This window comes from Ornithorhynchus anatinus, chromosome 11 (genome assembly GCF_004115215.2).
Source record: "Ornithorhynchus anatinus isolate Pmale09 chromosome 11, mOrnAna1.pri.v4, whole genome shotgun sequence".
Lineage (NCBI taxonomy): Eukaryota > Metazoa > Chordata > Mammalia > Monotremata > Ornithorhynchidae > Ornithorhynchus > Ornithorhynchus anatinus.
Window position 1 is genome coordinate 2,375,328 of NC_041738.1, and position 21,675 is coordinate 2,397,002.

General features: G+C 64.0%; 1 protein-coding gene across 2 annotated transcripts; it reads right to left on the bottom strand.

Annotated features, from left to right (window-relative positions):
* Window positions 1–3,445: 3,445 nt before the first annotated feature.
* LOC114815140 (CMP-N-acetylneuraminate-beta-galactosamide-alpha-2,3-sialyltransferase 4-like) lies at window positions 3,446–21,383 on the bottom strand. Of its 2 annotated transcripts, XR_003762914.2 has the most exons (13): window positions 21,236–21,383; window positions 13,157–13,232; window positions 8,158–8,218; window positions 7,959–8,040; window positions 7,637–7,723; window positions 7,432–7,529; window positions 7,071–7,131; window positions 6,115–6,210; window positions 5,384–5,573; window positions 5,053–5,196; window positions 4,745–4,888; window positions 4,205–4,499; window positions 3,446–3,652 (listed from the first exon to the last, which is right to left on the bottom strand). XR_003762914.2 is itself a non-coding variant. In XM_029075774.1 (12 exons), the coding sequence occupies exons 3-12, from the start codon at window positions 8,171–8,173 to the stop codon at window positions 4,413–4,415; spliced, it is 1,005 nt and encodes a 334-aa protein (XP_028931607.1). In that variant the 5' UTR covers window positions 8,174–8,218; window positions 13,157–13,232; window positions 21,236–21,383; the 3' UTR covers window positions 3,654–4,412. The 2 variants fall into 2 exon arrangements, 1 of the variants encoding a protein (XP_028931607.1); XM_029075774.1 differs by lacking the exon at window positions 3,446–3,652 and having other exon boundaries at window positions 3,654–4,499.
* Between the last annotated feature and the right edge of the window lie 292 nt (window positions 21,384–21,675).

The window sequence follows — 21,675 nt, forward strand, 5'->3', positions numbered from 1 at the left end:
AAGGAATCGAGCGACGGTCTCTCCTACCTCTACGTCCCCCCCTCCGCAGTCGCTTAGAGTAGTGTGCACTCGGGAACTCCAGCTGACTGTCGGACCTTTCCGGGGTCAGAGCCCCCACACCGCGCTTTACACCCTGAGTCTGGCCCAGGGAAGAGTCTCAAAACGGATCCCTGGACCAGATTCCTCCAATAACGTGATCCCAGAAGACGCTCCCTGAGGTTTTTGTTTGTTTCACGGTATTTGTTTAGCACTTACTACGGGCTAGGCACTGTTCTAAGCACTGGGTAGATACAAGGTAATCAAAAAGAGCACGGGCTTTGGAGTCAGGGCTCATGAGTTCGAATCCCAGCTCTGCCACTTGTCGGCTGTGTGACTGTGGGCAAGTCACTTAACTTCTCTGTGCCTCAGTTCCCTCATCTGTAAAATGGGGATTAAGACTGTGAGCCCCACGTGGGACAACCTGCTTCCCCTATGTCTACCCCAGCGCTTAGAACAGTGCTCGGCACATAGTAAGCGCTTAACAAATACCAACATTATTATTATTAGGTTGAACATAGTCCCTGTCCCACATGGGGCTCAAAGTCTTAATCCTTATTATACTGAAGGGGTAACTGAGGCACAGAGAAGTGAAGTGGCTTGCCCGAGGTCACACGGCAGGCAAGTGGCGGAGCCGAGATCAAAGCCCAGGTCTTTGCGACTTCCGGGGCCGTGCTCTATCCACTAGGCTGGGAAGGGATAGGAGAGAAGCAGCGTGGCTCAGTGGAAAGAGCACGGGCTGAGTCAGAGGTCATGGGTTCTAACCCTGGCTCTGCCACTTGACACCTGTGTGACTTCGGGCAAGTCACTTAACTTCTCTGGGCCTCAGTTCCCTCATCTGTAAAATGGGGATTAAGACTGTGAGCCTCACGTGGGACCACCTGGTGACCTTGTATGATGATGTTGGTATTTGTTAAGCGCTTACTATGTGCCGAGCACTGTTCTAAGCGCTGGGATAGACACAGGGGAATCTACCCCAGCGCTTAGAACAGTGCTCGGCACATAGTAAGCGCTTAACAAATACCAACATGAAGGGGGGGGGGCTACCAGGCTCTGCTCAGGAGAGTAAGGTGGCACCCCCAGCCCCCCTGAGCCTGGCTGAAGCCCTACCCCTCCCCAAGAGACGGCTTGGTCTACTGGAAAGAGCATTAGCCTGGGAGCCAGGGCTTTGGATCCTAATCCCACCACCGGCACCGTTTACTGCTGTGTAACTCGTGGGTAAGTCATTTAATCTCTCTGGATCGATAGCGCTTCATCCGTAAAATAGGAACGATAGGCCGTGAGCTTCACGGGGGAGGGACTGCGCGTGAGCAGATAACCTTGTAACGACCCCAGCACTTAGCACATAGCACGCGCTTAATAAATACCAGAATTATTAAGGACACTTCTCTCCCTCAGGGACCAAGCCGTCCCTGGGCACCGGCCTCGGAGACGGCCTTGGACACGACAGCTTGGAGGCCCAGCCGCGCCCGGCACCCGCCCCAGCCCGCTGGAATGATAGGGTCGCTTCCAGGCTCCTTGAGCCGGGACGGGGTCGGCTGGCTCGTCCATCCGGGCCCTGCTGCCTCGGGCTGGGCGCCAACTCCCTGGCGCAGCCTCGGGCCCCCGGCCTTCCCCGCCGCCGCCGGGCACTTCTCCGGCAGCCCGGGCCGAGCCCAAAAAGTGCCAGCGCAAATTAGTTTCCTAGTGATCCGACCACCCACTTACAGATGATGCCTAGGACGTCTGGGCGGGGCCTGGGTTGGCTGCCATTCAAGGTGGCACCCCTCAGTGCCCCGGCAAGGCCGGGGAAGGATTGCAGGGCAGTGTCCTTGCCCAGAGATTAGGCCGTGAGTCCTCTCCCCACGCCTGGGTCCCAGCAGGATTCGGGTTCGGCCCGAAGCCTCTCCTGCTCCTTCCGGAGGAGGGTCGGGACCCTACTCAGGCGGCCCACCGGCTCGGTCGCTGGGCCCCCGAGCTTCCCCAGTTGCCTGCCCCCCTGGAGTGCCCAGTGCCCTCAGCCCCCTGCCTCTCTGGGGCCCCCGGCTCTGCCTGCCAGCGATTCGGCGTTAGCCGTTTGAGACGGGCCCCGTGCCCGAGTGCAGATTTCAGCGTGGTGACTGCTTGGGTCCTGGGCTCCTCCCTCTGGAAAAGAAGTCTGCCCTATAACACATCCCCCATCCAGGAATTTTTCTGGGGAATCTTGAGATTTCAGCAGGAGGAGCAGATTCCCGATGAGGAGGAAGGGACGCGGATGCTTGCTGCAGGATCGGCAGAAGGCCTGGACCTCCCGGTTCCACAGCATCTTGCGGGGAGCCTCCTGGGTGCACAGCGCCGGACCGGGCACGTTTTGCACCCAGGGGACTGGACTGAGCCGGCCCACCCGGTCATCCCCCCCTTTCGGGACGGGTCCTCCTTCAGACTGGCTGTCTTCCAGGTCGTGGGGGAAGCTTTCTGAGAAACCCTGGAACACAGCTGTGACGCCGCTCCCCGGGGCCTCCCGGCTCCAGCTGCGGCTGCCGCAGGACCAGCTGTTGAGGTGGCACGGGGCCCAGGCTGGCTGCCCGACGGGGGCCGGGGGAGACAGAGTGGGCCGGGGCCGGGCCCGGGGCGGTGGAGCCAGAACGGGAGCTGGCTGGGTCCCCATCTCCTCGGGGCTGGTGGGCTGCAGGCCCGGGGTTGGGAGGGTGGAGGCCCAGAGGGTCCAGTTCCTCTTCCACATCAAGCCTCGACCAGTCCTCCCCTCCCCTCCAAAACCCAACAACCCACATCCACAGCAGGGCAGACTGGGGCTGGGGGACTGGTCACAGGGGCTCAGAGGGATTCGTCCAGTTTGTCGGCTCGTCTCTAAGCTCGTTGTGGGCAGGGTACGTGTTAGAGAAGCAGCGTGGCTCAGTGGAAAGAGCGGGGGCTTGGGAGTCAGAGGTCATGGGTTCTCTTGTTAGCTGTGTGACTTTGGGCAAGTCACTTAACTTCTCTGTGCCTCAGATACCTCATCTGTAAAATGGGGATTAACTGTGAGCCTCATGTGGGACAATCTGATCACCCTGTATCGCCCCAGCGCTTAGAACAGTGCTTTGCACATAGTAAGCGCTTAACAAATACCACCATTACCCCCTCAGCGTGGCTGAGTGGAAAGAGCCCGGGCTTGGGAGTCCGAGGATGTGGGTTCTAATCCTGGCTTCGCCACTTGTCTGCTGCGTGACCTCGGACAAGCCACTTAACTTTTCTGTGCCTCAGTTACCTCATCTGTAAAAAGGGGATTAAGACTGTGAGCTCCTCATGGGATTGAATTACCCTGTATCTACCCCAGCACTTAGAACAGTGCTTGGCACGAAGTAAGCGCTTAACAAATACCATTATTATTATCACTATATTGTACTCTCCCAAGACCTCGGTATAGTGCTTTGCACACAGTAAGCACTCGATAAATACGATCGATTGGTTGGTTAATTGATCCGGCTGGGAGGGGGGAGCTGAGGCCGGTGAAGAAAATGAGCCCAGAGGGGGGTTGCCGGAGACCCCCGCCACACTCCTCCTCCACTCTGTCCCCCCTTCCAACGTGCGGCCCGGGCGTGGAGGTGTCCGGAAACGGGGTCTGCCCAGCCCAGGACTCAGGACCTGGAGGCCACTGCTCCTGATGAAGATAAAGTTTAATGATGATGATGTTGATGACGATGAGAATGATGATGGCGTTTGTTAAGCGCTTACTATGTGCCAAGCACTATACTAAGCGCTGGGATAGACACAAAATAATCAGTCCGGACACAGTCCCTGTCCCGCGTGGGGCTCCCAGTCTAAGGGGGAGGGAGAACGGATATCTCCAGTTGTGAGAACCGGATTTCCTCACTCCCCGGTCCCCCCGTCCTCCTCAACCCAGATATCAGCCAGGGGACGCCTCTCCCCCGGAGCCCGGCCTGAACGTGCCGGGGTACAAAAATTGGCAAAATACTCTTGTGTGGTCAAGGGGGTGGGGTCCCAGCCCAGCACCGCCCCCCCCAACCCAGTCCTGAGGCCGTGAGGGCCGCCCGCAGCCCCTCCCTCCCTCACAGTAATTAAATAGCCCGTTAAATAGTCGTACCCAGACGAGCAGGGAGCGGTAACCCACTTCGCGGCGGCTTCGGGCTCCCCCTCCCACCCTCCCCCCCCGCACCGGGTGCCGGGAGTATCTTGGGGGGCGGGACCGTACCGTTAGGTCTCTGCCGGGGGGACCCAAAAGCTGGCCCGCCTGCCTTCCCCCGGACCTCCCCACGTGGTCCGGCCCAGGCTCCTCTCCCCGTCCCCGAGGCCCTCGGAGGGTCGTCCCCGCCTTCGGGGTCCCATCCGCGACTAAAGTGGGTGGGGACGCGTGGGGGCCGCCGGATCGGCGCTCGATGTCTCTGTGGCCCTCGGCCGGGTCAGAAGTAGGTGAGGTTCTTAACTGCTCCGATGTCCAGCATCCGTTTGATGGCCAGAGCCTCGTGCGAGACGTTGTGCTCCGAGGCCTGCGGGGAGGGACGGACAACGTGCGGTCGGTCCCCGTCCGCGGACACCCCCCCGACCCTGCGTTGCTGCGGGACCTCGGGAAAACCACCGTTCCCCTCCGAGGCGTCCCCGTCTCCCGGCTGCCAGGCGGCGGGTGGAGGAGCCACGTGGACGGTCCCTTCCCCGCAGCCCGCCTGCCCCTCTCCGCCGCTTCCCTTCCGGCCGGACGAGTCCGAGCCGGCGGCCGGCGGGCCCTATCGCTCACCGCCATGGACTTGAGCGTGACCTGCTCGTAGTAGTGGATGGTCTGTTTCTTGTTGGACGAGCTGGGGTAGCCGAAGCCGGCGATATGCACCAGGTCGCAGAGATGCAGGGCCAGGGTGATGGCCAGCAGCCCCGTGGTGGGTTTCTGCGGGAGTGGAGGGGGGGCCGGGGGGGTCAGCAGACCTCGCTCCAGCTCCCCTCCCTCCTCTCCGCTCCAAGCTCCACCCTCGCGCCTCCGGCTCCCCCAGCCTCCGCCCCCGGTCCCGGGGGGGTCCCGGGGGAGGGAGTCGCGCCGCCCCTGCCCCTCACCTGCTTGACCTTGCGGGTCTGCCGCATGGGCAGGCTGAGCAGCTTGGCGGCCGTGACTTCCATGAAGAAGGGGTTGAGAACGCGCACCTGTGTGGGGTCGGCTTCCCAGATGAGGGGCGGCTGCCTCCAGAAGCCCTTGCGGACCTGGGGGAAGGGGCGGAGACCACCGGGGTGGGCCGTCGGAAGCCGGAGGGGAGGCTCCCCGCATCAGCTCTCGTAAACCGGCGGCTTGGCCTCACGGGGCGGGGGGAGGGTCTCCCCGCTCCCCAGCGGCCCTCGGGGAGGGGAGCGGCCCCCCCGCCCTCCCCCCCGGCCCTTGCCCGGGCCTCACGCGCTTCCTGTCGCTCAGGACGGTCTCCACCCAGTGGAAGTCCATGGCTTTGAACGGCACCAGAACCAGCAGAGTCTCGGGGCCGTTCTCCAGCCGTGGGTCGAAGTGGGCCGACTCGGGGTAGAAGAGCCGCATGGTCGTCTTGGAGCCCACGTCCTGCTCGTAGCCGTGTACCGGGGCGTTGTTCAGCCTGGGAGACGCCGCCCGTCAGCCCGAGCCCGGCCCGGCCTGTTCCGGGGTCGGGAACTGCCCATCACGCTCACGGGAACTGCCTGCCCCGGGGTCAGGAACCTTGCCCATTAGGGTCCCCGGCACTGCCCGTCACGGTCATGGGCACCGCCTAGCCCGGGACCGGGGGCGCTGCCCATCCCACAGATGGTCGCCGCCCATATTCCACCTCCTGGCACCCAAAAGCTGAAACTGCCTGTCATCTTGCGCCAGGGACCCAGCCCACCACCATTGGCCCAATACTGCCAGTCATCCGTGGCGTGGGGCACGACCCAGGAGCCACAGCCGGGCAGGGCCCAGGCCTCGGCCAGCTCAGCCTCACCGCCCCGGAGCATCAGTTTGGGAGGGGTCCGGGACTTTGAATTGGAATTCTGGACTCGGCCCTTTCCCCTAGGGGCACTCCTACCCTGTGCCAACTCTGCTCCCCGGCCCCCTGAGGCCCGGGGGCCGCCGCTTCCCCCCCCCTCCCCCGCGTGGTGCCCAGCGTCCAGACCAACGGGTACCTGATGATCACGTCGTACATGTCGATGACGTCCCCCAGGGAGCTGTTTCGCAGTCGGTAGCCGTTGCCCACCACCACGCAGCGGCGGCATTTCAAGCTGCCGGCGGGGAGGATGTCAGGGGGATTCGACCCGGACGCCTCCCAGGTTGGCCCGGCCCCTCTCATCCCCTGGCACCCCCTCGTCCCACCCCGCCCCAGGAGAGCCAGTTCCCCCACCTGTCAGCCCCGCCTCCGGCTCGCCCCGCCTCCCCAGGGGACTGGAGCTCTACTCCCGCCCCCTGGAGACCCGCGGCTCTCCCCGACGCCTGCTCCGGACAGAAGGGGAAGGGGGCCGATGCCCCGAGCGGGGCACTAAAGGGGTGAAGGGACAGAGTGGGGGGGGTAGAACCTGGAGCCGCCCCGGCGGCCCGGGTGCGAAGGAGGGGGAGCAAGAACGGAGGGTGTGGGAGAGAGGCAGAGCGGAGACTAGCATAGCGACCGAGCGGGGGAGACGGACAGAGCCGCGGAGGCTGAAGGCAGGGTGGGGTTCGAGGCCTTGGGTGAAACCCATTACTCTCACCCAAGTTCCCTTTCCCACCACAAACTCCATCCCGTTTCTTCAACAACTCCCTCCACAGCCCCAGCCGCCCCTGAAGCCCGGGCGCTGCCGACGTCGCCACGGGCACCGGGACTCCCAGACCCTGCCCTCCCCTCCCCTGGAGGGACGAGAGGGGACAATCTGAGGGGAAGGGGGAGAGGGGAGGAGCAGGACTGTGGGAGGGCGGAGGGGCACAGATATGGAGAAACAGGTATCAGAGGAGGGATAGGCAGAGGGGAAGGAGGGGTGGCCAGGGCAGGCAGGTCCTGGTAGCCCCAGGCCAGCCCAGGGGGGGACGTGGAGGGGGCGGGCCCGGGGCTGGCCCAGAACAGGGGGGCAAGGGGTTGGGCGAGTCGGGCCGGGGGCCGGGGGCCACTCACCGCTGGATGTTCTCTGGCATGGCGTCGCGGGTGATGGCCAGAACCTTGAGGAGCAGGTCCTCTGCCCGGCCGGGGGAGGGAGGGGGGGACTGGTCAGTAATGGGGCCCCAGAGCCCCTCCAGCCCCCGGTCACCTGGACTTGCTGCCCCTCACCGCAACCTCCCCGTGGGGCCATCTGGCCAGTGGGCAAAGACGGTAGCGGGGCAGCCGGGTGGGCGCAGGAGAAGGAGAGGCAGGGGCCGGGCCTGGGGGCGGGGGGACAGCTGGCACAGTTGGGGCTCTGGGGCTGGATCTCTTGCGGGGAGCGGGGGGCGTTCCTGGTCGGGGAGGAGGGCTGGGCAGGGGGCCCCGGCCCACTCACCGCTGCCCTTGGTTCCGTACGGTAGCTCGTAGGTGGCTGGCGTCTTGACCCAGAAATAGTCCTTGAGCTGCAGGAACACGGGCTGCTCCCGCGAGTAGCTGTGACCGGGGGTCAACTCCGAGGTCACCGTCGGGGCCGGGCCCACCGGGGCCCCAGCCTCCCCCGGCCCCCGGCCTCCCCGGCCTCCCCGGCTCTGTCCACTCACTTGCCGATGAGCTGGGCCGCCTTCCGCCCCACCTCGCCTTGCGGACAGTCCCTCTCTGGCTTCTCATCTTGGCCGGAGAAATGGGCACTGGGACAGAGCGGGGGGTGGGAGGGAGGGCCGTCGGCACGGGGACCTGGGGGGCCAGCCCCCGACCCCCGGGGCTCTGGGGGGTGGCCCGCCCCCCGCCCCCTCCCAGGCCGGCGCTGAAGCCAGTCTCGGCGCGCCGGCAGCGGAACACCCGGGGCCCGGCGCGGGCTCCGAGAGTCCGGCAAGCCCGCGCCCACCCTCGGGCGGCAGGGACGGTCAGCCGGGGAAGACTCACAGTGCTTTGGAGCGTTCTTCTGGGAAGATGGAGAACCAGACCATGACCAGGAACAGTGCCAGCACTGCCAGGAGCTTCCAGCCTGCGTGGCAGGAAAGGTGAGTTAACAAGGAGGGGCCAGAAGGAAATAGCCCCCGCCACCCCTTCCCAGTCCCCCTCCCCGGTGTCCCGAGCCCCCGGGGAGCCCGTGGAGACTCACGGAACTTGTTGATCATGTTTCTCAGATGGCAGCAAGGCTCATTCCGGCCGCCAAGGCCAACCTAGGGGGTGGGCACGGGAGGGGAGGCAGAGCATAGCCAGGGGGTTCAACGGCTGCCCGGAGGCACGGGACTCCGACCCCCGCCCGCCCTCTGACCCCACGGGCACAGGCTCACAGGCCACCCACATCCCTCCCCGGGAGGGGAAACTGAGACTCGCGGAGGCTCCCTCCGCCCCGCAAGCCTCCCAGCTGATCGGCGGCCACCGCCGGGAGTGGAGGCCAGGGGTCCTAGCCCCAGATCCTAGTGGATAGAGCTCGGGCCTGGGAATCAGAAGGACCGGGGTTCTAATCCCGTCTCCACCCTCTGTCAGCTGAGGGACCTTGGCCAAATCACTTCGCTTCTCTCGGCCTTAGTTACCTCAGCCGTAAAATGGGGATGAAGATCGGGAGCCCCAAGAAGGACAAGGATCGGGTCCAACCCGATTTGCACGTCTCCACCCCAGCGCTTGGGACAGTGCCCGGCACATTCGTTCATTCATTCAATAGTATTTATTGAGCGCTTACTATGTGCAGAGCACTGTACTAAGCATTTGGAATGAACAAGTCGACAACAGATAGAGACAGTCCCTGCCGTTTGAAGGGCTTACAGTCTAAACGGGGGAGACGGACAGACGAGAACAATGACAATAAAACGCTTACTGAATACCAGTTACTCTTATTGGTATTGCTGTTAAGTCCAGGTCACTACTGCTGCCAGCGAACCAGGACACCCTCCAGCTCCAATTTCCACCCCCGATCCCTTCGTACCCTCTTCTCCGGAGGTGATGACCCACCGGCAGAGCCAGGGGCCCTCCCTGCCCGGGTCCGGGACGTCATCGTTCCCCCGACCGGGGCCCGGCTCCGGCACGACCTGGCCGGTTGGGTGTCTGGCAGGGTCCCTGCCGGGGCAACCCCCAAGCCCCAAGCTTCTCTGGGTTCCCACGGCCTCCTCCGATGTCAGAAGAAGGCATCGAGCGAGCAAGCCGAGAGGTTCCGCCCCCCTGCCCGGGCTGGCGTCTCCTGCTCGGGGTCCCCGTGCCATCCCTCTTCCCCCTCCCATCCCCGCCCTGGCCGGACCTCACCCGGACGGCACCTTCGGCGGCTGTCCAGGGGAAAGGCTTCCAGCTCTCTGCGGTCCGAGGCGGGCTATGTCCTGACCTCGGTAGGGTCCCCGAACTCTGAGCCAAACGTTATTTATCATCCACGTGGCAGATGACGTCAGTGACTGGCAGACCCACCCATCCCGGGCCCCTTCTCCCCCCGGGGCCCGATTTCCAATGACGGGGACGGCGCAGAGCCCGAGCTCGTTCGGCCACTTTGGCTCACGGCTGGTAAGGTCCACACCCCTCCCCACCCCGGCCCGGTGGACAAAACTTCCTCCCATTGCGGACATGGGCGTACCGAGGTCCGGGGAGGGAAGAACAGCTGAGGCCGTGGGGCCTACGGGGAAGCGCCTGGGGCTGGGAGCCGGGTAACCCTTCTTCTAATTGCAGCCCTCCCCCTGGCCCGAGAGACACCGAGAAGTAAACGCTGATGGGATTTACTCGGCAGAGACAAGTTAATCTAGACCGGGGACTCCTGACTCCTCATCCTGCGGTCTTTCCACTAGTCACTCTGCACGTTCTCTCGACCTCAAGGCTGAGCCCCGGGTGGCCCGAGGGTTGCGTCCCAACTGATTTATCTTGTAGCTGTCCCAGCGCTTAGCCCGGTGCTTGGCAGATAGTAAGGGCTTAATAAATACCATAATGATTATTAAACCATTCTGAGTCCGAAGCGGGGGCCTCCCGGCTTCCAGTCCTGGGCTCCGGCGTGGTGGGGGGTCACGCCCCCTGTCCCTTCACTTCCCCCTGCCCCCGTACCGAGCAGATTGTTCTGTTCTCCCACAGGAAGCGGCCCGAGGGTCGAGGGAACGCGGGCACCCCCGGGCCCCGGGAAGGGGAACCCAAGATTTCGCAGAGGCGCTGGACACCCTCCCCTGGGCACGAAGTCAGTGCCGCGCGGGTCCCCCACCAAGCTATCGACGATGATGACGCTGGTATTTGTTAAGCGCTTACTATGTGCAGAGTACTGTTCTAAGCGCTGGGGTAGATGCAGGGTAAACGGGTTGTCCCATGTGAGGCTCCCAGTCTTCACCCCCATTTTACAGATGGGGTAACTGAGGCCCAGAGAAGTGAAGTGAATCGCCCACAGTCACCCAGCTGCCAAGTGGCAGAGCCGGGACTCAAACCCATGACCTCTGACTCCCGAGCCCATTTGCAGCACTGGAGCCACCCGGAGCACCTGGGCCATTCTCACCCACTTGGAGCCCTTTGTGGGACAGGGACTGTGTCCAATCTGATTAATTTGTACCTAACCCAGTGCTTAGAACAGAACTAGATAACTATTAAGCATCTAATAAATACCATAAACAAAAAAAAAACCAAACCAAACCAAAAAGGAGAGATAGGAGAGATAGGCTACATCCTTGGGCCCAGTTGTTCGTTGAAATACCAGTCGGCTGGCACCCCACTGGGGCCATCCCTCACCCCCCGGGCTCTGCCACCCCGGGATCCGGCTGGGCAGAGCTGCCTCCAGTCCCACTCCCCGCCAGCCCCTCTGGCTCCGCCAGCTGGAACACAGCCCGGGTACACTTTTCAGATCCCACTTTTCTGAGCAGGCGAGCAGCTGGGCATGGACTGGTGTCGTGCCAATGAGGAAGGGCAAACAGCTGTTGAGTAAAAAGCCGGGGCTTCTAGCCTCGGCGGCCCGACCGCAGTTCCAGGTAAAGATCTTACTTTGAGGCACAGAGGGCACTGGGCCACGAGGGCCGCTCTCCTCCCTCCCACGTGCCCGCTTCCGCACCGTCTCCCGGGGATCCCCCCGTCAAGGCGGAGAAGCGCCTCGGGACTGGGTCGAGGGTCTGGGCTGCATCTGCTGTCTGGCCCCGAGGGTCCCTGCCCGTAGGGTCAGGGTCAGAATTGGCCAGTTAAACCGCCCCGAGGAGGTTGGGGGCCCTGGCCAGGGCTGCCCCCAGGCCCCTCATCAGGCCAGAGCCGGCGGCCCTGGATACGCACACTGCCCAGCCCCTGGAGGACAGGAAGCGGAGGGGTCCTTCCCCTGGCTGGCCCCACCGAACCATCCCGTCCCTGGTTCCCAGACGTGCGGAGCTTGGCATGGGGCTTAGCGTAGGGCTTGGCATGGGGCTTGGCAAGGGCTCAGAGGCACCTGCCAGCCTGAACGCTCCCTCTCACCACCCACACAAAGCCGTGCCCTGGGGCCCGCCTGGCCTGGGCACCTAGTCGGTTTCTCTCCAACCCCCCACCCAGGGCTCCGCGTTCACCCTCCTCCCCCATCCCAGGGAGGACGCTCTCTGCAGCACAGCATCTCCTGCCCACCCTGGGGGGCATTAGAGGTAGGAGAGTTTCACGGGGAGTGGATAGCCTCCAAACTCTGGCTGTGACACACTCCTCTCCTAGTGTGCCCTAGACCGCCCAGCCCTCCTACCAGCTCCCTATCCCGATGCCGGGGGCCTCTGCGGATGCCCAGCGGCCAGCATTCCTGAAACTTGGATGTGAGGGAGCCCCCGGGCAGCTTAGGGCAGGGCTTTTCCAGCGGCTGACAACGCCTAGCGGACATCACTCAGGTAACCAAGAGTCACGTCCCCGGCCCCACTCCCGGGGTCATACCTGCAGGATTTAGGGGGTCCCACAGTGCCCCCTTAGAGCTTAACAGCTGTTTGCCCTGGCACAGCTCCGTCCACCCACTCAAGAGCGCAAAGGGCCAAGATCCTCCCAAGCTTGGGCCACGCGAGCTGGGTTTTCCCTCCCCCGCCGGCGCCCTGGGGGTCCCGGGGACCTCCGGGCTGGAGAAAGGAGCGGGCAGGCAAGTAGGTGGCAGAGCTGCACCGGTGCCGGTAGGTAGGCCGTGGTCCTCACCTGGGTCCCTGGGACCGGCAGCTGGGGGACGAATCTGAAGCAGCCATTTCCCGTCTCCCCAGCGAGCCTCCTGGTCCCCCAAGGGGTTCCCCCTTCTCGGGCCTCCCCCTGCTACGTATGGACGCAGGAGTCCCCGGGCCCCCTCCGAGGAGCAGCCGTTCCCGCCCCGCATCCCGGCCCGGCCGGCTCTGCCGCTTCCGCTCCCTCCGCCCGGGTCGGGCCCTGGTTTGTCGACTCGCGACCCCGCGGAGCTATCGGCAGGGGAGAGAAGTCGGCACAGCCAGGGCAGCCGGAGCTGTGAGAGCTGGGGTCAGGCTACGGGGACCGGGGTGGGGGGAACCTCCTCCTTTCCCTCAGAGAGGGGGGCAGATCGGGGTCCTCTGGTGTTTGTTAAGCTCACCGTGGCCAGAGACCGCGTCTACCAACTCCATTGCACCGTACCCTCCCGAGCGCTTAATACAGTGCTTTGCATCAGGAGGCATTCAGTGAATACCTTCGATTGATTGACTGCTTACCCCTGGGGAGCTGCGTTCCCCGCCGCCGCCCCCACCCTCGTGCCAACGGCCTGCCGGGAACTCTCTCTTCCCAAACTGTGTCGTGCCAGGGATACCCGCCCCTACCCCAGCTAAGCCCTGAAGGACAGTGGAGCCTGGGGACGTAGTGGCCGCAACCAGCCACCTGCCTCCCCTCGCCCTCCCCCAGCCACAGTTTCCCCTCTCGGCCCCACAGCCGGGCCCCTGGAGACCCAACTCTCCACTCGGATGACACTTCGCTTCCCTGTTTACCAGGGTCCCGGCCTCTGGCTTGGCCCCTCTGACCTCCGTGCCCCCGGCCTGGAACTGCCCTCGCCACGGATGCCAAGGGTCACGGATACCCGGCACCAGATCCCCTGGTTCCGGGCCTCGCTGCACCTGCTGAGCCCGTTTCTGCGGAGTTGTGGGGTGAGCAAGGTGGGGCTGGCTGCGTTCACCTGCTTGGACACGTCAGCCTCGTCCAGTCCCGGACAGGGGCCTGGGGAGCGGGGGAGGAACCGGGGCTCGACTCACCCTCCGTCGGCACGGTCCACTGTGAGGGCGGGGTCGCCCCCGGGGGGCGGGCACTACAGTCCCATCGCCGGCGGCTCTGTGGGGAGATGGAGGGGGGAGGGGGTCAGGCGAGGGTCGCTGTGGGGGTAGAAAAAGGGGGGCAGCCCGTGGGCACCCTACTCCGGCGGCAGAAGGGCCGGTTTGAGCTGTCTTGCCCCCTCGCCCGCGCCTGGGGTCTTTGGATCCGGCCCTGCCCCATGCGCTCTCTCCCTGGGCCACCTCCAAACCCCTCCCGGCACCCGAGTCAAGGCCTAAGGGGTGGGAGCAGGGCGCCAGCTGTCCGAGTGACCCCTGAGCACCGGGTCGGCACCCCCCCCCCCCCAGGCCGGAGAACCAGACGGTGGGGGGAAAGGAGGGTTGAGGGTCCCAGAGTCCAGTAGCTCCTTCACCCGGGCGCCTCCCCACCCCCCCCCAGCCCCCAGCCGGCTCACTCAGCCTGTTGGTCCAGCTGTTCCAAAAAGAGAACATTTTCTTCCGGCCACTATTTAGACAGCTGCAAGCATGGGGTGGGGGTTGGGAGGGGAGGCGGCCCCACTCAGGCGGGGTGGGGAGGGGGCCGAAAGGCAAGCCCAGAGCTTCGCCAATGGATGGGGACAGGGATGAGTGCGGTGTGGGGATGGATCTAAGAGGAGTTCCCAGGGCAAGAGTCCGGGGAGGTGGCAGGGGACATGGGCTCAGAGAGGGCAAGAGGGCCAGCTGGGGTCACACAGTAGCAGGACTTGAGCTGGGAACCCACTTTTCCTGAAGCCCTGACCTCTGCCCCCAACTCCACCCCCGACTCAGAACACTCAGCAGCCGGGGAGGGGGGTGGAAGAGAAGACGACTTTCAGGTGCCGGTCCCTTCTCCTTGTCTCTGTGCGTCTGCCTCCGTCTCCCCTCTTCCAGTCGGTCCCTGCCCCTCCTCCCCGATGCTCTCACCGGCCCCAGCTCCTGGAGACCCGGAGGGGGTCCAATCCACCCGGGGCCGTGGGGCCCTCCAACACGGCTGTTTCCCGCCCGGCCGGCCCGCGGAGCCAGGGAGACTGCTCTGCAGCTGGGAGGCTGGGTGGGCGGGAGATGGGGTGCTGGGGAAGGGTCGTGGTCCTGGCCTCGGCTAGGGACACAGACCCACACGGTCATCCCCGGGTGACGAGGAGCCTCAACCCCTACAAGAGTCTGGGGCAGACCAGACCCTCCGGGCTTCTTACGTATTCTACTTCCCCCACAGCCAGAAATTGTACCGTTCCCACAAATTCAGGGATGTCTCCAGAGATCATGACGTCAAGGGTCGAGGTGGAGGAGCAGGGGCTTGCTGGGCAACACTTGCCCCTCTGGGCCTGGATCTCTCCGGGCACCGGGCCGGGGCAGACAACACACCCAGGATCGAATCACTTGGCCCCCAACCAAATCCAAGGGGGGGGGGGGGGTGCCCATCCTGCTCCCAGATTTCTTCCTGGCCACGGGAGATAAGAAGGGATGCCGCCCCAGGGGCGGCATGCTGTCAAGCAGCTCCTAGCCAGTGTCCCGCTCACTCTCCGACTCTTTCCCCTCTTAGCATCCCCGGGGACTGGGCAAGCCCGAAGGAAGGCCCAAGGGGGTGGCGGACTGGCCCTGCCCCCGCCAGGGGCTGCCAGCTGCATTGGTCATGCAGCCCGGATTCCTGCTCGGTGCCCGGATCTGGGGAAACCCCCGGCTGCTCCACCTTGGCGCTGGCCCAGGATAATGGGACGTGGGGCCGAGGTGTGGGGAGCCGAGCCCGGGAGAGGCGTCGGGAGAGGAAGAGCCGGAGCCGGAGGAACAGATGGAAGCGATTACCGGGCGGGGACGGGGACACACTGGGGAGAGAGGGAGTGAGGGAGACAGGGAGACAGGGAGACAGGGAGACAGGGAGCGGGAGATAGGAACTGGGGAGGCAGCGAGGCTTACGGTGGGGGGATCCCCACTGGAGGAGCATGAAATGGGGGGGTGTCCTGTGAGGCATGAAAGGGCGCCCAGGAGTGATATTTCAAGTCCTCAAGCTCAACTCTGGAGACATAAACAATTAGGACACTGGACCCAGAGGTCCGCCGGTTGGACCCGGGACCCGCAGATCAGACCCAGGGATCTCCGGACCAGATACGGGGATCCCCAGACCAGACGTAGGGATCCCTAGACTGGATACAGCGACCTCCCCCAGCCCAGACACGGGGACCTCTCAAATTAGGGGTAGGGACCACTCCCTAAACCAGACCCGGGGACCCTCAGCCCAGAGGGATCCCCAGATTAGACACAGGTGCCCCCAGACCGGTCCCGGGGACCACCAAACGGACACAGAGATTCCGGGGCCAGACAAGAGGACCCCCCCCCAAGACCGGGCACCGGTACCCGGGGCTTGGCTCTGGGGTGCAGGGCAGCGCCCTGGCTGCAGGCTACCGCTCCACTCACAGCGTCCCCATCCCTCTGTTTTGTTCTGGACAGAGAGAGGAACTGTGCCCGCAGAAGGGGCGGGCAGGTGCGGGGCCAACCGCCTTCCTCCCACTTCCCCCTGGAGAGGATTCAGAATCAGCTCTGAACTCGGGCTCCCCGGCCCCTCTTGCCTCTCCCCTTCCTCCTCCTCCCCCCGTTGCCCTGAACAAGCCCCGGTGCAAGAACTTGTGGCTCGGAGACTGCCCAGAGACGCCTGTGTCATACCTCTTCGTCTTCCCCACTAGGAAACCGCATCTTGCCACAGCCCCCAGCCTCCCCGACACCTCACCTGCCTCTAGATGGGTCCGAAGGGTCTCTCCGGCCCCAACCCCGGCCAGGACTGTCCCGAGCAGGAAGGGTGCCTGAGAATGCTATATCGGGCGGGTCCTGGGGCAACAGAGGTCCTGTTCCGGAGCCTCTCTGGTAGCCGGAAGCAGCAGGCTCTAGAGAGGAAGGGGCCAGAGAAATGGGGACCCCTGGCCCTCCCCCGGGACTTGCCGGGCCCTGCCACCCGGCTGCCACCCTCCCCGCAGGAGGCGCTGAGGACACGTTTTCACCCACACTTGCTCGGGTGCTGCCCTGAAAACTTTCACTGGGCAGGGTGTGGGGCGGGACCCAAGAGGGCAAAGAGGATGTCGGGGGAGGAAGCAGGCAAGACGAATGGCTGATAAAGCAAAAAGAGGGGCTCCAGCGCGGATTAATTCCAGCACCATCCTTAGGAGTCTCCTCAGGGAAGACTGCTTCCTAGGTGATGCTGAGGTTCGGGGTGACCAGATCCGACACGGACTCCTGGGGTTGGTTTGGGGTGGGGGGCGGGGTTTCTGGGTGACGCTCTTCCCCCAGAATGGAAGCCAGGGTTTTTTTTTTTAAGGTATTTTTTAACCCTCACTATATGTCAAACACAGTTCTAAGCGCTGGGGTAGATACAAGTGAATTAGGTTGGACACAATCTCTGTCCTGCATAGGGCTCACAGTCTAACGATAATAATAATGACGTTGGCATTTGTTAAGCGCTTACTATGTGCAGAGCACTGTTCTTAGCGCTGAGGGGATACAAGGTGATCGGATTGTCCCTCATGGACTCACAGTCTTCATCCCCATTTTACAGATGAGGTAACTGAGGCCCAGAGAAGTGAAGTGACTCGCCCAAAGTCACAGAGCTGACAAGTGGCGGAGCCGGGATTAGAACCCATGATCTCTGACTCCCCAGCCTGTGCTCTTTCCACTGAGCCACGCTACTTCTCTGTTAGGTAGGAGGGAGACCAGGAGAAGTAAGGCCCAGAGAAGTTGGGTGTATTGCCCCCGGTCTCACAGCAAGCGTTTGGCAGAGTTGGGATTAGAACCCAGGTCCTCTGACTCCCAGGCCCCTAGTATTCATTCATTCGATAGTATTTACTGAGCGCTTACTATGTGCAGAGCACGGTACTAAGCGCTTGGAATGTACAATTTGGCACCAGACAGAGACGATCCCTGCCCAGTGAGGGGCTCACAGTCTAAACGATCCCACACACTATACTCAAACACCTTGCCCCCTCCTACCTTGCCTCGCTCCTCTCATTCATTCATTCATTCAATAGCATTTATTGAGCGCTTACTATGTGCAGAGCACTGTACTAAGCGCTTGGGATGAACAAGTCGGCAACAGATAGAGACGGTCCCTGCCGTTTGACGGGCTTACAGTCTAATCGGGGGAGACGGACGGACGAGAACAATGGCACTAAACAGCGTCGAGGGGAAGAACATCTCGTAAAAACCGATGGCAACTAAATAGAATCGAGGCGATGTACAATTCATTAACAAAATAAATAGGGTAACGAAAATATATACAGTTGAGCGGACGAGTACGGTGCTGTGGGGATGGGAAGGGAGAGGTGGAGGAGCAGAGGGAAAAGGGGAAAATGAGACTTTAGCTGCGGAGAGGTAAAGGGGGGATGGCAGAGGGAGTAGAGGGGGAAGAGGAGCTCAGTCTGGGAAGGCCTCTTGGAGGAGGTGATTTTTAAGTAAGGTTTTGAAGAGGGAAAGAGAATCGGTTTGGCGGAGGTGAGGAGGGAGGGCGTTCCGGGACCGCGGGGAGACGTGACCCGGGGTCGACGGCGGGATGGGCGAGACCGAGGGACGGCGAGGAGGTGGGCGGCGGAGGAGCGGAGCGTGCGGGGTGGGCGGTAGAAAGAGAGAAGGGAGGAGAGGTAGGAAGGGGCGAGGTGACGGAGAGCCTCGAAGCCTAGAGTGAGGAGTTTTTGTTTGGAGCGGAGGTCGATAGGCAACCACTGGAGTTGTTTAAGAAGGGGAGTGACATGCCCAGATCGTTTCTGCGGGAAGATGAGCCGGGCGGCGGAGTGAAGAATAGACCGGAGCGGGGCGAGAGAGGAGGAAGGGAGGTCAGAGAGAAGGCCGACACGGTAGTCTAGCCGGGATATAACGAGAGCCCGTAATAGTAAGGTAGCCGTCTGGGTGGAGAGGAAAGGGCGGATCTTGGCGATATCGTAGAGGTGAAACCGGCAGGTCTCGGTAACGGATAGGATGCGTGGGGTGAACGAGAGGGACGAGTCAAGGATGACACCGAGATTGCGGGCCTGCGGGACGGGAAGGATGGTCGTGCCATCCACGGTGATGGAGAAGTCTGGGAGCGGACCGGGCTTGGGAGGGAAGATGAGGAGCTCAGTCTTGCTCATGTTGAGTTTTAGGTGGCGGGCCGACATCCAGGTGGAGACGTCCCGGAGGCAGAACCCAGCCCCACGCTTTGCTCCTCTAATGCAAAAACTACTCGCTGTGCCTCGATCTCACCTATCTCGCCGCTAACCTCTGACCCACGTCCTTCCTCCGGCCTGAAACGCCCTCCCTTTACATATCTGACAGACACTCTCCCCACCTTTAAAACCCTACTGAAGGCACATCTCCTCCAAGATGTCTTGCCTAAGTCCTCATCTCCCCTTTCCCCGCTTCCTTTATTCATTCATTCATTCATTCAATAGTATTTATTGAGCGCTTACTAGGTGCAGAGCACTGGACTAAGCGCTTGGAATGGACAATTCGGCCACAGATAGAGACAATCCCTGCCCACTGACGTGTATACAGTCTAATCGGGGGAGACAGAAGGACAAAAACAAGACGACTTAATCGCGATAAATAGAATGAAGGGGACGGACACCTCGTTAAAAAATAAATAGGGTAGTAAAAATATCTACAAATGAGCACAGTGCTGAGGGGAGGGGAAGGAAGAGGGGGAGGAGCAGAGGGGAAGGGGGGGAAAGGGGGCTCAGCTGAGGGGAGGTGAAGGGGGAGCAGAGAGGGAGCAGAGGGAGCAGAGGGAGAAGGGGAAGCTCACTCTGGGAAGGCCTCTCGGAGGAGGTGAGCTCTCAGTAGCCACCGCCCCCAACCCCCACGGCACCTATGTCCCTATCTGTAATTTACTGGTTTGGATTAATGACTGTCTCTCATTCATTCAATCGTATTTACTGAGCGCTTACCATCTCTCCCTCTAGCTCGCCGTCGGGCAGGGAACGCGCCCTGCTGCGTTGTACTCTCCCCAGCGCCTAGTACAGTGCCCTGCACACAGGAAACGCTCGCTAAATACGATCGATTGATTTCCACTAGACCGTGCCGCCGGGATCGGACGGAAGGCTAAGGACATCGTCCAAGAAAACCCCCCGGTCGCCCCGCCGACCCGAACGGCTCAGTCCTAGGGTCCCGGCAGGCCGGGAAGGGATTAGGGTTCGGGGGCAAGGGGCAGAGCAGACTTGCAGCCGTCCAGGCAGAGGCCGGTAGTCCGGGTGAAACCAAGGCAGACGCTGACCTCGGGGGGCAGTGAAATCCAGGGAGGAGGAGAGGGACGGTCACCCCAAATGCCATCACAACCCTATCCGCTCCAGGCGCAGCCCCCTCCCCGCGAGGGGTCGAGAGGCGGCTGGGGGGAGAGAAGAAGCGGGCTGGTGGCACCGGGGAGAGGGCAGGAGGAAAACACAGAGGGGTTCTCCGGCACCGAGCGGGGACTGGGCGTAAGGGCCGAGCGGGCTTTTCCAGTGTGGGCAGCAGGGGCCACCTCGAGGCTGGGACCGGCGGGGTCCTCGGGCCGAGGGCGGCGGAGGGTGGAGTTTGGGGGCCCCCGGGGCCGCTTAGCGCGTCCGGCCGCCAGGGTCCGTTTCAAACAGGTGTTCCCGTGGGCACGGTTGAGCGGGCCGAGCCGGAGATACCAAACGTGCCGACCCACGGCGGGGGCCGGGGGAAAGCATCTCCCCACAACCCACCCCGCCCCGCTCGCCCTCCCCACTGGCGCGCCGCCGGCCGGTCCCGCGGCATCTGGACCCCTCGGCCGGGCGGCCCGCTAGCCGGCCGCACGTCAGCGGCGAAAGGCTGACTCGGGGCCTGTCCCTCGCTCGAGCAGGCGGCCTCCTCCTCCTCCTCCTCCTCCTCCTCCTCCTCCTCCTCCTCCTCCTCTTCGCCGCCCCGGGCCCCGGGGATGACTCCAGTCCAGGTTCCCGGAGCCGGCCGCAGCCTCCCGGCCTCCTCTGGCTCCCGCCGGGTCCCTCCGAACGCCCCAGGGAGGCCAGCTGAGCCACCGCGGTGTCTGCCAGGCGGGGCCGGGGCGCGCTAGCCCTTTCGGGGCGACCGGCGTCCCACCTCCCAGCCCTCTGCCTCCTTCCAACCGGCCACCAGAGCTGGAGAACGGGCGTCCGCTCTGGGGCCGCAGTACCTCTCTGGAGAGGGCGGGCCCGGCCCGGCTCGAGTGTCCCGAACGGGCAGGAGTCGGGGGACGGGCGGGGGCATCGGCGGATCCAGGCCGCCTGCCGGAACGGCTGCCTACATCTCCTACAGAAAACGAAGCGGTTCATCCGCCCCGAGCTCGTAACCCAAACTCGGCAGGCCGGCCCGCTCCCCAAACGCGCCGGGTCCACCCGTCCTCGAAAAACCCAGGCTCGCCCCCGGTCCAGCGGCGGTTCCAAAACCCAAGCGCCGGCGCGAAGACACGAGACGCCCAGGGCAGCCACGGGACACCCGGGACAGACACGAGACACCCGGCGCAGGCCCGGGCACCCGACACCGACCCGGGCACCGGGCCCGGAGCCGGGCGGCCGGCGCAAACAGGGGCCGCTCGGGACGAACGCGGGGCGCCCGGCTCGGCCCGCGGCACCCGGCGGGGCCACGGGCTCCCGGCACGGACGAGGGCCGCCGGCGTGGACGGAGGCGCCCGGAGCGCACGCGGGCACGCGGCACAGAAACGGCCACCCGGCACGGACGCGGGCCACTCGGGACGGACACGGGACCGTCGGCTCGGAGGGGGTCGCCCGGCGTAGGTACGGGTACCCGACCCCCACACGGGCCCCCGGCCGCGGATACGGGCAACGGGCCCGAGCGCGGGCGGGGGCCACCCGGACGACCGGGGCCGGACCGGCGCCGGTGCGGGGCGCCCGACCCAGACGCGGGCTCCCGGGACGGATGGAGGGCGGGCACGGCCTCCCCGCTACCTCCCTTGCCCTCTTCGAAGCCCTCCTGAGAGCTCACCTCCTCCGGGAGGCCTTCCCGGCCTCAACCCTCCCTTTCCCATCGCCCCTCCTCCCTCCCTCCCTCCCTCCCTCTACCGTCCCCCCTTCCCCGCCCCGCGGCCCTCGCACATCTCACTTAGGACTCTATTTCATCGATGCCGTGTTACGTATCTCTGATTCCATTAATCTATTTCGATGGCACGGACGCCCGGGTCCTCGTTCGGCCGGCCGTCTCCCCCTCCGGGACCGCTAGCCCGTCGTCTCCGTCGCCGAACTGTCCGTTCCCAGCGCACCGGTCCGGCGGTCCGCACCCCGGGGACCGCTCGATCCGCACGATCGAACCCACGAACGCCCCAAGGCCGGACCGGGGGATACGGTCCCCCCGGCGCCCGGGACACAGAGGACGCCAGACCCCCCCGGGATGGACACGGGGCCACCGGCTCGGAAAGACCGGGGGCCACCCCGGGCCCCCGGGATCTCCTCCCGCCCCGGCCCCTCCCGAGGGGCGGAAACTTTGTCCGGCCGGGCGGGGGACCGGGTCCCGATGGAGGAGGGGAGGGGAAGGACGGAGCCGGC